This window comes from Hippocampus zosterae, chromosome 14 (assembly GCF_025434085.1).
Source record: "Hippocampus zosterae strain Florida chromosome 14, ASM2543408v3, whole genome shotgun sequence".
NCBI classification, from domain to species: Eukaryota; Metazoa; Chordata; class Actinopteri; order Syngnathiformes; family Syngnathidae; genus Hippocampus; species Hippocampus zosterae.
The window spans coordinates 6,423,831-6,439,558 of NC_067464.1; the positions used below are offsets into that span (position 1 = coordinate 6,423,831).

The 15,728-nt window shown below is 44.1% G+C and overlaps 2 protein-coding genes across 2 annotated transcripts in view; both read left to right on the forward strand.

Moving 5' to 3' along the window:
• Nucleotides 1-15,728, forward strand: part of dync1h1 (dynein, cytoplasmic 1, heavy chain 1) — a 343,117-nt gene that overhangs the window by 218,403 nt on the left and 108,986 nt on the right. The gene's annotated exons all lie outside the window — the stretch shown is intronic.
• LOC127614230 (uncharacterized) lies at nucleotides 9,565-15,644 on the forward strand. The gene is made up of 7 exons (XM_052085434.1): nucleotides 9,565-9,645; nucleotides 12,796-12,842; nucleotides 12,914-12,967; nucleotides 13,967-14,245; nucleotides 14,751-14,876; nucleotides 14,999-15,029; nucleotides 15,371-15,644. The coding sequence occupies exons 2-7, from the start codon at nucleotides 12,797-12,799 to the stop codon at nucleotides 15,495-15,497; spliced, it is 663 nt and encodes a 220-aa protein (XP_051941394.1). The 5' UTR covers nucleotides 9,565-9,645; nucleotide 12,796; the 3' UTR covers nucleotides 15,498-15,644.

A 15,728-nucleotide genomic window follows, 5' to 3' on the forward strand; every position in this document is an offset into this window, starting at 1 on the left:
ATGTAAAATAAAATTCATTTACTCACCAATGTAGTGCCTGTTCACTGAACTGCACATCTACGCGAGTGTCCCCAAACGTTTTTTAAACGCACCGTAGTTTGGAAGTGCCCAGCCGTGCTCTGATGTTTCCTTGCTGCTTTGGTAAAACAACTTAAATTGGTAAATCCAGTGTGGCTCCAAACACCAAATCGGTCCGTTGCAAGCAAATAAGCATTCCCAGCAGTTCAATTTGCAGCGTTTCTCAGAGGCTGTGAGCCACGGGTAACGTTCATAATTGCTCGTCTGAAAATGACGGACAAACCCTTTTCCTTGCTGGGACAGGCTAGCTAGCGTAGTAGTTGGGCGACCTCTTCGCACAATATCCAGTTTTTCGTGGAAGGTCTGTCTTGAAAATTGTGTGGAAAGCACTTCAGCAACCAGATCAACGTCTTCTTCTTCGGCCATTTTGGGTTAAAATGCAGTGATAGCTCCCTCTAGCGGGCGCTAATCCAATCACCGAACGCGCACGTTCGGTCTCGATGTAAGGCAGGTGGTCCCCAACCGCCGGCCCGCGGGCCGGTACCGGTCCGCAGAGCATTTAGTACCGGGCCGCACAGAAACAACTTGCCTTAATCATCAGCTGAGTAAATGTTCCTGGCACTATTTGGAGACATACAACATCGTCTTCTGTGGTATTTACGTCTTTGGTTGTATGAGACATCTTCCTGACTCGACTCTTCTGAGGACCGGAGAGCTTTTCAAAGATTGCCTTTTTTTTTTGTTGCCGTCGTACTAATCTGGGGATTAGTTGTACGAGTAGGACTACACAGCACAAGATAAGAAAGCACAATGAGTGGCGGCAGGAGATATGTGACAATATTGTCAAAAAGTCCTGACGGGAATCCGTCGTGTTTACACTGGCACCGCAGGCTGAGGCTCTCTTGTGCACCGAGGTCGCCGTATCGGGCCAGCGGAGTGGGTCATTGATTATGTGTCAAACGTGTGAGAGCTGAAGGCCCATTAAATCAGGAGCGTCACAAGATATGCCGTTTGATGACAAGCATCCCGATGAATGAGTTTGCACAAAAATTTCAAAACGATTTCGGCATTCCACCTTGAGTCAATATGATGAATTTTCATGTCTTCTCCATCAAATTCTTGGTAGACATTTCAGCAGTGTGCATGGCATAAACACTGTGTTATTTAATAACTCATCTTTCAAATGACAATTTTCACTCGAACATCCGCAGCCCTCGCCCCTCCCCTCCACCCCCCATCTCCTGCAAAGGAAACATTCTAGATTGATGGCGGCCTGTACGTTGGCCGAGAGGCTGCAGGTGGAAAGCTGTTATCAGGCAAGGGCCTTAAGATTACCTCCAGCATCTTTTTTCCCTGCTTAAATCCTCCCAGGACACACACACCAACACACACACACACCAACACGCCTCCACATGTTGATAGACAGCCACACAATTGTTTTCTCTTTTGGCTTCACTATATCTCACTCTGATTTGTCTCCTCTTGATTTCCTCTCGGTTTGCCCTAAGTCAACAGCTTCGGGTCAACGAGTGAAAAGCGAATGTTGACTCAAGAAAGAACCTGCCACTCTACTTCGGGAGCATTCTTTGCCATGTATTTATTGTAGGACTCAGCATAGCCATCACTTTCTTTGTTAATGGTAAAGCTTTTCAAATGCAACTAATGAAGTACTCGCATCACTGCATCATGCGACTTGAGGGCTGGGTAGACTATAGCTCTAAAAAAAATCCTTGACTTTGAGAAAGGAGAAACCGGCATCCTGTGCCCAGCTCCTGTTCGAGCTTCTGTTTGAGCAGGTGTAAGTGACTTGACAGAGTGGCTCCTGCAAGCTCGCCTTAGGGTGCGGTCCAAAACAGCGAGACGGACTGCGCCGTGCCATTTTTGCAGGCAAAGGAGATAAACGCAGCCAGCTTGAAAGACAAAAAGCGGTGACGGCTGCTACCGGGGTGAAAAGAATGTGTCAGGTAACGGATGGGTCTTATCCACAGTCATTCAAAGCAAAGTATTGTTTATTTATTTATTTATATAACTTTATTTATATAACTTTATTGTTATTTTATTTTATTGTTAAAGTGTATTTGTTCGACTAAAAGCTGTCATGTTGTGCCCGAGGCGATAGAATGATCGCTTCGTGCACAACAAAATAAGGAAGTAGATCCCCAAAATAGCAGACACAGAAAAAATGTTTGTCAGACAAAATGAGATTTAATATAAACACAAAATACCCGTCTAGGCGAAACAACAGAAGACGCTGGTCAAAATAAGGACCAGGAATGAATAACGAGGCAACAGAAAACGCTTGCGGAAAAAATAGCAAGGAGAATGATTAGGCAACTATAGAATTTCACACGAGAGGATAAGACTGCACGCAATAACAGTCACTCGACTTTAAGGCAATAATTTACTCGAGAAGGACTCGGCGAGAGTAATGGCACGGCGTGGAATACTCCGGCAGTGAGTCGACTGCCAGAGCGCCCAAATAAAGCATGTGTAATTAGTCACCAATGGGTGACAGGTGTGCAGGCGGCAAGCAGGAAGCCTGCCCCCTGCTGGCAAACACGGGACGTGACAAAAGCAACGCGGGGGATGAGTCAAGACAGATGCCCGCGGGGCATGGTGAAAAAAGAAACAAGCAACACCATGGAGGCAGAAATGGCGCGAAGGGAATGAAGTCAAATGATAAGAATGTTCATTGCCACCAAAAAGTAGCCAATCACAACACCGAGCCTTGTACAGTGAAACCCCGCTATGCGACCACCTCATTTAAACGACCACCTTAAATATACGACCGGTTTTGTACAGTCCCAAATAGAACGCCTATGTATTGTATTGTATTGAAACCCTAGAAATGAGACCACCCCGGAATTCAGAATTGCAACCGCGATATCCGGTCCCAGGAAGCTATCGCCTCATAATTGCGACCAGGTGTGAAAATGGCAGCAAGCAAGAAGAGAATTGATTTGACCCTACAACAGAAAATTGAAGTTATTCGAGCCAGTGAGCAGCCAGGATCGAGCCAGCGAACATTGGCTGAGCGGTTTGGAGTTGCAAACGCTAGCTCTTCTAGAAAACGCCTGTGCTACCGAAGTGACTACGACGACGTGGACGAGCTAACTTGGCGATGGTTTCAGAAAGCGCGCAGCCAGAATATCCCTATCAGCGGACAGATGATCCAGGAACAGGCACGAGAATACGCGAAGGAGCTTAAAAAGGACGAAGTCTTTAAAGCGTCCAACGGTTGGCTGGATCGTTTCAAAACAAGGCACAACATTGGAGGCGCTAAGCTGTCAGGAGAGCGAGCCAGCGGTGATATGTAGTTTTTTTTTCTCTTGCCTTATACATACATAGACTATTCAAATGCTTAAATTTCTTTTGTGTACAATACAGTTGCATGTACAATCCATCATTTATTACTCATTGTGTGTACATGACGCTACAGTATATTGTTGCATGTGAGCCACATTACTTCTGCATTATCATTACTGCATGCCACTTCAGAAATCAGACCACCCCGAAAATAAGACCACCTTGAGCAGTAACATAGGTGGTCTTATTTCTGAGGTTACACTGTAGTTGCCTATAGATGCTAAAAAAAAAGATCTTGGTTATGAAGTTTTCCATTAGACAAGGATATGGCATAAGAAAATGAAGCTCCTCCCATCAGTTCATCATAGTTGCTTTGTACGAAAATGAACACCAGATGAAGGAAAGCAAAAAAAAATGTCGTCTTCAGCGCTTGCGGTTGAGCAGTCCATCAGAAAGGAGCAAGCAGAAGGAAAATACAGACCCTCAGACCCCGTGAAAGAACAAAACAAAAAGTCCAAGGCGGACGGCGGAAGACGGAAGAGGATTGGATGGATGGGGGGGGGCAGCACGGAGCCATACGGAGTGACACAGTCCAACAGACGGAGAGCTATGGGAACATTTGGAGGATACATGAGGCAGTTATGAACCTATTTGGTTTCTCCTACAGGGGCACCCGAGTGTCACTAATGGCCAAGCAGGGGCTGGTAAACACATTTCGGTGACGACGCGACACTGCCAAAAAAACAAATTAAACTCTCTTCTCTCATTTCACACCCTCTCAACCCTTTTCTCTCCGACTCCCGCTATTACTCATTTCTTTTCCGCCCCTCTGCTCTTCTCTCCTCTTTGCCGTCTTTCTTCTACCTCGCCTTCATTTTATTTTTTTTTCTGGTCATTTAGCCCTCGTTTGTTCTTCGACTGGCTGCTTCCAAAAAAAAAAAAAAAAAAAAAACAAGGCCATATGCGTGAGGAAGAACACGCTGTAGTGTTCCTACGCGGGACATGTGGATGCTTGGCCAGCTTCATGGTGGGAAGGGACATGGCGGATGAGTTCTGGCCGAGCTGAGTTGGACGACTAGGCCGGTGTAATGAGGCTTGTGTGGACTCTTGTACACGATGGACATTCGAGTTAACGGCACAGAACAAAACAGCACGGTGCACAACAACTGCCACTGCAGCCGAGACCCAGTCTCGCTCACTTTCGGGAAATATCTGCTCATTTAGGGTCAAAAAGGGGTCACGGTAATAAGAATTAAGTTGAATAATCGACTTGTTTTCAGTCGTCCAAGGAGGAAGATCGTATGCAGTACCAGCCTCTGTTATCGACTGAAACTGACGTCAAAGTGACCTCAGGCTCGGATTGCGAACGTTACATGACCAAAGCAAGAAAACGGGTGTGTCATGACGTTTGCAATGCGAACCCGAGAGCACTTTCAGGTTAATTTCGAACCTTCTGCACTGTCATGCCGACACGCTAACCAGTCGCCCCATTTTGATATTCATTCATTCATTCATTCATCTTCCGTACCGCTTGATTCTCACTAGGGTCGCGGGTTGTGCTGGAGCCCATCCCAGCCGTCTCCAGGCAGTAGGCGGAGGACACCCTGAATCGGTTGCCAGCCAATCGCAGGGCACACAGAAACGAACAACCATCCACGCTCACACTCACACCTAGGGACAAGTTAGAGCGTTCAATCAGCCTGCCATGCATATTTTTGGAATGTGGGAGGAAACCGGAGCACCCGGAGAAAACCCACGCAGGCCCGGGGAGAACATGCAAACTCCACACAGGGAGGCTGAAGCTGGAATCGAACCCGGTACCTCTGCACTGTGAAGCCGACGTGCTAACCACTGGACTGCCGGGCCGCCCCATTTTGATATTCCAAGATTAAAAAAAAAAAAAAAAAAAAAAAAAAGAGTCAAAATCAAAATGCTAAACTAAAATGACATATTGTTGCGACTCGGTGGTTTGCATGTTCTCAATCGTCAACGTGTTCTCAGCGATGTTTTGAAGGCCTGCAGTGTTTTCTCATTAGTGAGGCAACATTAAATCGGCCAATCTCACGCGTCTGCGTACGTCTAATCGAAAAGAGCATATGAAAGCTACGCAATGGCCACTTTGCTGCGGATTTCTTCGCCTCAATTTCATTTAATCCATCCGCTAAACGCGGCACGCGGAGAGTTTTCCCTCTTATCTTTTGTTTACATAAAAGTAATGAAGTGGATGAAGCCTTGGGCCCAAAAAAATTCATTCAAATTGATTGCGGGGCCCGATATTCACAGGTAGGGGAGATGCGACAGCACGATGGTCAACTGGTTATGTTGAAGGGTGGTGGGCATCGTATTTGTCAGCGGTGGGAATTGGGAGACACGTACAAATAAAAGCAATGCACGGAAACATCCGTCCATTTTCTGAACCGCTTTACCCTCACAAGGGTCGCGGGGCGTGCTGGAGCCTATTCCAGCGGTAGGTAGGCGAGGAACACCCTGAACCGGTTGGCAGCCAGTCGCAGGGCACACAGAGACGAACAACCTTAGGGACAATTTAGTGTTCAACCAGCCTGCCATGCATGTTTTTGGAATGTGGGAGAAAACCGGAGTACCCGGAGAAAACCCACTCAGGCCCGGGGAGACAAGACAAGGAAGGCATGGCTGCAGTCTCAGGACAGCTTTGTGAATGTCCATGAGCGGCCCTGGACCCCAAAAGTTCGTAAAACCCACGTTTCGAGAATCCCCAAGTGAGTTGCACCAACTCCGCATTTCAAATTCAAACGGTCTTCCTCGTGTCAAGCGTTGTTTTGAGTCCACATTGACACAACTGCTCTCCATTCAACATCCTCTCTTTTTCCACTTTTCCTCACCGGCTCCCCTCACATCACGCCCCACTTGCATTCTGTTATCGGGAAAAGGTGTTAGAAGAATGTGTTTAGCACTTAGAGCGAGCTCTCCGCGCGTGTGTGGCGGTTGGGGTGCAGATGTCTGCATTTAGCGAAGTGACACTTGGAATGGTGTCTGCGCTACTACCGGGACTTCACACCAGTGCCAGAAGGTCATCACGGTTCACCAAGTCACTACTTTAAAGAGAAAAACGCTCCGGGCTCCGTGATGTTGTCATTAACGCTTATATATGGAGAGAGTAGACGTGCTTTACAGTGTGTTACCTTCAATTCTTTAGAACATGGTCCCCAAACTACGGCCCCCGGGCCGAATGTGGCCCGCCTCTGCATTTTCCTAGGCCCCCTGAACAATACCAAAGATGTGTTTTTTACGTTTTTTGGTGGGGGGGTTCCCACTCCAGGTCTGACCAGGTGATCGAGACTTGTAGATGCATAGGACATAACATTCTATTCCACCCTTCTGCAGTCGGTGCCCTATTCGGAACTCCTCTCTCCCAAAAATAAATAAATGAATAAATAACATCGGCGATGCACTCCTGTAAAAAAAAAAATGGACTAATGGCGAAAAGATTAAGTAAAAGAAAAAAAAAAGTTTGGTTATTATTGATTTCATAAATTGTGCCTGTCAAGAGCCCGGAAAAAGGTTAATACCTAGTTATGTGTGTTTTTTTGGAAAAAAAAACGATCGTCACACTTTTTGTTCCAAACCCTGTCAGAGAAGGGAAAAGTTATTTGGCCCTCACAGGAAAGAGTTTGGGGACCCCTGCTTTAGAAGCATTTTAGAAAACTACAGTTTACCCGCAGACCTGATTACATTTTACAGCAAAGGTTAACGAAAGGTGGAACAAAGGTAAGAAGATTTTCAAAGCGGGTGAGCGAATACTTTTGTCAATGTGCTGGATTATCGATTACAAGTTGAGAGAAGCTCAAAATAAGTTAACCTCTCAAGGTTATTCTCTGTTTTGAGTTTCATCAAATGGCCAATATGCCGAACTTTTTTGTCAGTAGTGTAAATGAGAGATTCCGCTCGTCTCTGTCTCGGTTTCCCTTTTCGTCTTCTCTTTCACGTACGCCTCCCAATGTGGGGAATGGCGGAAGAGAAAACAATGAGCGTTATCACAACAGCCGCTGAATTCACAGAGATAAGAAAATTCATTAGGCGCCCGCTTGCTAATGACGTACGAGGAGATGAAATTACGGCAAGGACAAAGGGACTGTGGACTGTGTAGGATGCGTCTTGTGTGTGTGTGGGGGGGGGGGGGGGGGGGGCGTAACACGGGATGCTATCGTGGCGTGCCGGTTCCAGCGGGCCCGGCGACCTCTGGGAGTGGGAGAGTTAACGCTGGCCTTGGTTGCTTTGTCAACACCCTTGTCTCTTTGCCTTTGTTTTGTAGTTTGCCTCCCGCCTCCCTCCTCGTCCTCCCTGTCCGTCTGATATTTGTCGCCGTGGGGGGAATCGAGGTTGAAAGTCACATGCGCACGCTCGCGTTCGCTTCGTCGGCTCACCGCTCACTCGCGTGGCGCCCACGGTCGCTCCAAGCGTGCGACTCTCTTAACTCAGTTATTCCAAATTTCATTTTCACCAAAAAAAAAACCGATTTATTTACTGTTTGTTCGACTGTGTCGACAGTCTGCCGGTGACATGTAGTGAGAGGCAAAACGGTTCCTGTAAATGTGCTTCCAGTAGAAAGTACCTGTCACGTCCCGTGTTTGCCAGCAGGGGGCAGGCCCTGTTGTCATCCTACACACCTGTCACCCATTAGGGACAAATTACACTGGCTTTATTTGTGCGCTCTGGCAGTTGTCTTACTGCCGGAGAATTCCACGCCGTGCCAAAATTTCTCTCGCCCTATTTCTACTTGCATTTGATTCGTTGCCTCTTAGCCTTGTGGCTGTTATTACGCGTCGTTGTTCCTCTTGTGAATGAAATTTATCTTCATTGTCTAATCTGACCGTCCTTGCTATCTTTTTCCGCAAGCGTTTTCTGTTGTCCTTCTTATTTTATCCCTGGTCCTTATTTTGACCAGCGCTTTTCGTTATTCTCCCTGTCGGGTTATTTTGTGTTCGTATTAAAGACTCCTTTTGTTCTTTGACAAACCTCTTTCTGTGTCTGCTATTTCGGGGATCCTCTTCCTTATTTTGTTGTGCACGGAGCGATCATTCTATCGCTTCGGGCACAACGTGACAGTACCATTCACCAGTGAATTCACTTGTTGCCATTCAAACAACACGATGATAGCTTTGTATTTGATGAAATAGGCCAAAACGGTCCCCTCCAAAAGTATTGGAACGGTTGTTATAGACATTTGGGTTTCAGTTTTGAAAGATGATCATGGAACAAAACTTCAACATCCCAGCTTTTATTTCATTTGTATCACAACTTACAAGTTTGCTTAACCAAAACTGCAGTGAAACCCAAGGTCCTAGCTTGAAAAGTTGATGGATTCAAACGAAAGGTGTTCTGTCCTGAGCCTTTCAAAAAGTCAGTTAGTTCCAGATTTGGCGGCAATTCGCCACGTCGCCACCGAACGGCGCTGTTTCACCGTCAGTAGAAAGGGTTTCGTCACGTGCTTCTGACTTGCACTGCTGTGTTGTCACAATTTAACAAATTTCACGGTGAACTAGGGCATTTGTTCATTTCGGTGTAACGGCCATAATGGCAAGGGCGATTTCACAATCAAACCAACTTAATTAGCGGCCATGTTAGCACGGAAGTCCCTTTTGAATGCCTCGAGTCGGCCCGAGATGTTAGCTTAGCATCTGCCCAAGGCACATCGTATAAAGGAGCATGTGGTATTAACCACTTTTGTTATTTTACTGTTCACGCGTCTTAACCATGCAGTCCACATCATTTTGCCATTTATAATCGTAAGAGAGTGATTAGTTTGGCAATGTACCAAATTATTTTTCGAAAGTAAAATGTGTGCCCTGGCTCAGTAAAACACTGCATTGACTAATAACGTCTACCCTCAGCGAACAGAGGTTTGAAAACAAATTGTAAGGAGTCAAAGGTTATTATCCACTAACGGTCCGCAAATTCATCTGCGACACATGTAACATAATCCCAATGTGAAATTGTGCTTTTTCTCCGACACAAGTGCACGCACATGTACATGTGTACCATCTGTTCCGTGGCCCTCCAACTCCCATGTTGGATTACCCCCCACAGTATTTACCTCTTTGCAAATCCAGCCGGCATCCTCTGATAGGGGCCATCTGTAATCTGAAGGTTATATTTGCATCGTGTGTGTGTGCGCACATTTGGTAATTTGTCCCCCGTTCAAGCGCTGGGACGGTATCATGTTCCTCGCGACATCTGTTCAACACGAGGCTGAGGGCAGCATCTGCGCGGCGGAGTAGCCGGACGAAGCGGGCTGCACAAGTATCATCACGACATCAGTGCGGACATAAAAGATGATTTAAGGTATCGCTGTTTTGAGTACGAGCATGGATTGCGGAATGAATTAAACTCGTGTTTCAAGGCACCATGTAATTGGTGTCAAAAAAGAAGGTTGAAGTTGATAATACATCTCGATGGAGGGGTGAATATATTTGTATGTTATGTCTGTAAAAGCTTGTATTTTGTTTAGCAAAATCCAAGTCCAAGCTCATGTGAAATTTGAATGCTTTTCTGACAACAACCCCAAGTGGGGAGCCTGCAGAGACTGCAAATGAATTTGCAGTTCACCCCAAGGGGGTTGCGATGTGCATGATCGTGTCAGTTTTGTGCCGTGATGAAATATGACACGGAGCAATGTGCCATTTCCTGCCTGGCACAGGAAGCGCCCATCTGGACGCGAGCGCTGCCCGTTCTCTTGTTGTCGTTGTTCCATGCTGTTGCAAAGTCTCGTGTCACACCGCCACTCGTTTCCGCGCTGTTATTATTTTGGAAGCGCCACGTGGGGTGAATGCAGGGCCATGGAGGGAAATGGAGGGGAAACAGTTGTTGTGAGGTTAAAATGCTGCTTTGAGCTTAAAGCAAATAAAACCAGTGCTGTTGTTTTTTACCTTTTAGTATACACATACAGTATAGTACATGCTGGAATGTTGAAGTCTGGAAACACATACCGGTACATTTAAAAATAGGCCTTCAAGAGTATTGTTCATTAACAACACCATTTGATACACACTCTTCAAACCGTTGAATCAAAAGTAACCCAAATTGGACGAAAAAGCAAACCGATCCCTGCGTTACCTTTTTCATCCAATCTAATGGGTCCTGAAAAGGAGCCAAAACCAGCTTCAGCTTTCCAGATGACCCAAATCCAATCTTCAAACCAATCAGCTGGGTCAAAACAATTAACTTAACCTTGGGTAAAAGTCACTCAATATGTTAACAATACACGGTGACCCAGCAATGGGGTCAGGAAAACAACTCAGAATTGGTTTTTGTTTCCCAGTACAATAAACAAAACAGTCGCAGTGAGTTAAAGGTAGTGAGCACCCTCTAGTGGTCAAAAGTAAATACGGTCACTTTGTAAAAAAAGGGGGGGGGGGTTGTTCCCGCTTTTGTTCTTTGATGTGGATTATTATTAATTAGAATTGATTCAGATTTTAAAATTTTAATTAAGATTTTTTTTCTGTGTGGAAAACATTTTATTATCTAACAAAACCCCACGTTATAACCAGGGGCAGATGCTGCACCCTCCAGATAATATGGATCATTAGCAGATGAAATGCATCAACTGAAATACAAAATTTGTTCACACACACACACACACACAAACTGCTTTGGTGGTAATGTGAGAGTCAACAGGCATGACTGTGGCACATCTGGGGCAGGCAGAAAAATGAAGGAATGTGTAATGAGTCATGAAATAATGATGATGAATAATGACTGTACACGTTGCACACACATATGATGAGTGCATGACTATTTATCTTAGCTTCACGCTGTGATATGGTCAGCTGTCCCCTCTGGTCCAAGTTTATTTGGAAGAAGTCACGGCCACTTCTTGGTGAGCATTTGATGGATTTTGTCATGTTGCAAGATGGTAGTGGACTAAAAAAAAATGCAGGGAGGCAGGAGAAATAGTGTGTACTGAACAAGATATATTCACAAAAATCCTTACATGGGAACACTGGAAAAACTAAATCCAAAACACAAACAAAATCCTGACAATGCCAAGAAACTAAAGTAATTAAATGAGGAAACTCTTCATGATGTGCCTTAACTGTGAGGACTAGGGCTGCACCTGACCATTATTCAGGGCCCATCCAATGGCTTTTTTTGAGGCTCATGCCGATTCTCAGCTTGGCTTGCCTAAGGTGTGAGCTTTGGATTCCAGATGGTCAACAATCTGAGCTTTCCATCACAGACTGAGCCTGAAGGTGACCACATGTAGGAAGTGTTTTGACAGCGAATGTGGTGATGATAAGACTTCAGCCAGTGCTTACTATTAAAAGTTGACTCATGTCGACTTTTTACTGCCCTCCAGCTCTGCTCTTACACTGATGTGACGGAAACAGCTTAAAATGTTGAAACTGTATTAAATTCAGGACTTTAGGGCTCTTGAAGGTTTTTTTTCCCAAAGTTTTCAAAAACGAAAAAATAAACGAGACTTTATCAAAGTGTGGCCGCTCTCGTGGTAACTATGCATAATGTTACAGTGGATTCAATTGCTTTCATTACATGTGTTCAGGTCAACTCAGATCTATGTAATGTATACGTTTTCGGGCAGAAACAAGTCCTTGAACGATTTGCGTACTTCGACTAAAAAAAACGGTATTTAAATTACGCTACCCTTGACATACGCCGCCTGCTGCCAGCGTTAGCCAGCAGCTAGCCGCTAAGCTAGCCGCCCATTATAGGCTGGAAAGAGCTAACAAACGACTATTCAGAGGCAGTTTAATCGGCGAAACTGACTCGGCGCACTTTTGCTGAAAGCCTGACACAGCGCAGTTCCCGTTGATCTCTTTTTTCCCCTTTTTTTTAACAAACCAATTTTACTCAACTGTGCCAGCAAAATCGCTACTGTGGTTCTGACGGTCATTTCATCCCATACACACTCGTGTTTCTCGGGAAGAAAATACAGTTTGCTGCTCTGCACGGTTCAAATGAAAGTTTAAAAAATTTTCATTTTCCAAATGTGAAAACAATTTGGTCGTTTGTGTTGAAGTGAAATGTGTTATTTTGTCTTCTGTTTTCATAATTATTCGTGAACAAAGAGATTTTTTATACGAATACTGGTACTGGACTAGTTTTAAATCATGTAGTTAGGTACAATTTTTATTTCATGTTTGAGTGCAAAAACCTGCGCGGCCACACAGTTCGCACATACCAAAATGCCACACAGTTCGCACATACCAAAATCCGCCGCTGGACGCTATAATTCTTGATCCTTGATGGACTTTGTACAACCAGGCCGGAAGGGCAACATTTCTACATCAAACACAACATTTTCCATCATAATTTTCTCTCCAACATCATTTGTTTGTTTTTTTGTATCTGATTTATTTGATCACGGAACACCCGCAAGGGAACACAAAACTTCCCTTCTCGTCTCTTTGGCTGTCTGACTTGACTTCCTCCATCCTCATCATTTGACTCACTTCTGACTGACACACTCAACAGCATGGCCCTCTCACACAGCCTCATCTTATGCTACGTCTTCTGCACAGGTAATAAGGACATTTACTAACATCACTTATGATATGGAAGTGCTCTTACAAGTTTCCCATTGTTTTAACAGTTGATCTCCAGCCTGCACAGTTTATCGCCGATTCAAGCAACATGATTGTAAAAGGTAAACCTTTATGTGACTCTTGTGCGTCCCATATAGGGGCGTGAGTGAATGGAGCTAATTGCTCATATCAACACGAAATTATTATGTGTCTACATTGTTTTTGACATTAGCGTGTCAGTGAGATTTAGTTATTTGTACCAGATGTTTGCTGTCTTAAGTGAGCTTTTTTTTTCCAGTTCAGTGTCTCAGGACTTATTTTGTTAGAAAAATCAACAATTATTGTGCCTTTTCAGCAAAAAAAAAAGGAAATTGATTTTATGTTCATTTTATTCAGAATACTGTTTTTTTTCCATTAAAAAGAAAAATCTCTTACTTTGCCTACAGTTTTTACCAAAACTAAGGATATTCAATTCCACTTTTTTTTCAGACCCATACCAGTCCAAGTATTCACTTTCATCGATACAGAGTACCGATAACTCTAGTACTTTTGATATATCGAATTTCTTTTTACACAATGACAAAAAACTGTGTCAAACTGCCTCAGAGGACTTAATTATGTTTTTTTTTTAAACTTTAGTATGTGAGACTGCTATCGGCAGCCACCATAAGTTCCCGATACTAAAATAAGGCACTGGGATCAATACTTGCCCATCCCTCGACACTTTTTTTTAATCTTGAAAAATGTCCAATATCTTTCCTCTTGACAAAATACTTTTTTTTTTCCTCAAGACATCATAACTTAAGTCCATTAACGTGACTATGCCTCTCATTATAATTTTACTCTCATAAAATGTGACTTTTTGACATTGGCCGTTTGAGCTCGATAAACTGTGATTTCACCAGAGAGTCATGTACTGTCTTGTGCTGGTTTTCCGGTATGTAGCCTACCTGTGTGTTCAAGTGGTAAGCACTCAGCTGCAACTGTTCAACGATCCACCCCTCGAGCCACACGTCAATCAGCGGCACCGACAGGAGCAAGAAGCTTTATCGAAAAAGAAAGCAAAAACTCTTTCAAAAGAAGGCACATTTCCCTTTTCCTCCTTTTCTTCTCATCATCAGGCACTCAACCTGCTCTGCAGCTGACAGCCACACCGGACTACCCGGTGGCAGTGGGTCAGGAGGTCAGCCTACGCTGCTGCGCGCAGAGTTCGCACACCTTTGACAATTGGTCCTGGCAACGACAGGAGCAAGAGAGGTGGCAGGAAGTGGCCAAGGGGTACACTCTCACCCTGAGCAAGCCGCAGGAGAGCGGGCTGTACCGCTGCTTCGCTCAAAGAAATCTCACCGAGAGTGTCAGTCCCAGCCATGCGGTCTTGATCATCTCCATTCATGCAATAGGTTGGTGGCAACTGCACTGGCCCCGGGTGACCCCAAACTTATCATCTGCAACACCCCATGAATAATAATTGGGTCATTTATCCTGGTGACATGACCTTTTTTTACTTCTTACAATTACATTATGACTTCATTTTCTTAACCTTGGCTTTTGCCTGTCAGATAACTTTTTTTTCGTTCAACGATATATTTATACTGTAGTTTCGTCACATTTGCGATTATTGGACTAAAGAACTCAAAAGTGTTTGGGAGATATTTTTATACATTTCACACTTTTTTTTTTGACGACCATTACCTGCTTTTAACATTTGGTGTGAAAAAGAGTGCCACAAATGCTTGTACTTGATTTCACTGTTGCACAACTCTTATCAGCGCTTGTGGTGACGCTTTTTCGACACGGCCTTGCCCGTGACCTCATCAACGACTTATCACTCTTCAACCAACATGTACACTAACACACATCTGAACTTCCTTTTTTTCTCTTTTAACTCTTTATTTGTTTTGACAGCGAATGTCGGAATAACTGCCTTGGTTCTCTCTCTTCTCGCCTTGGTCATGAATATCGCCGTCATGTTTTGGCTCGGGTGGCAAAGACTTAGAGGTGAGGAGAGTCCTGCCAACATGGAAACTAAAGGTACAAAAACAGCATCACAGAAAATAACTAAAACAAACCCGCCCAAAAAATAAGCGGGGGGGGGGGGGGGGGGGTACTTCCAACAGTTTAAAAAACTTTTTTTTTTCAAAACATTTAACCAGGTTTTCCGAAAGCTGGAAAGAAGGATGAAAAGTAAGTTTTATATATTTCATTTACATGAATGTATGCATTTCAAATGATCTGATATTTTAATATAAATATTTATTTTCGGTTTTTATACAATACGTTGTCCACTGTTAATGAGACCTATAACCCGTACGGCTCGATTGTAAAAAAAAAAAAAAAAAAAAACAATTTAGATATACAGTATACATTTATATTCAGGTTGTTTTTTTTTTGGTCACACATTGATGTATTTCACATTATTTTCCAATTCCAGTTGAATCAGGTGGGTGTGATATTACATATTTATTTATTTTTACATAGAAAAATATACATTTCTGTCTTTATTTGTTCATCTTTTTGCATCACAGGCGGGGTCCTGCCCAGGCCGAGAACGAGGGGCACGTGTACATGAATTACTCAAGCACGAACCTAACCTACACAGAACTGGATCCCACGGGCGTGACTGCGAACAACGCGTACTCGGTTCTGCCATGAACATCTGATTAGCCAGCCACAGATCGGCTGAATGCGATTGTCAACTCATACACTCATTTATGGAAACCTAATTGCTGACTAACTGTAATCCACAGGATGTGCTTACTGCCGGTAAGTTGGTCACTATAAATCGCAAACAAACACACCGCAAGCATCTTGAAAAAATGTGAAGGCTCACAGTTTTCTAATGCAGAGAACTCACTGGGAATAATCACGAAGGAATTAAAAATG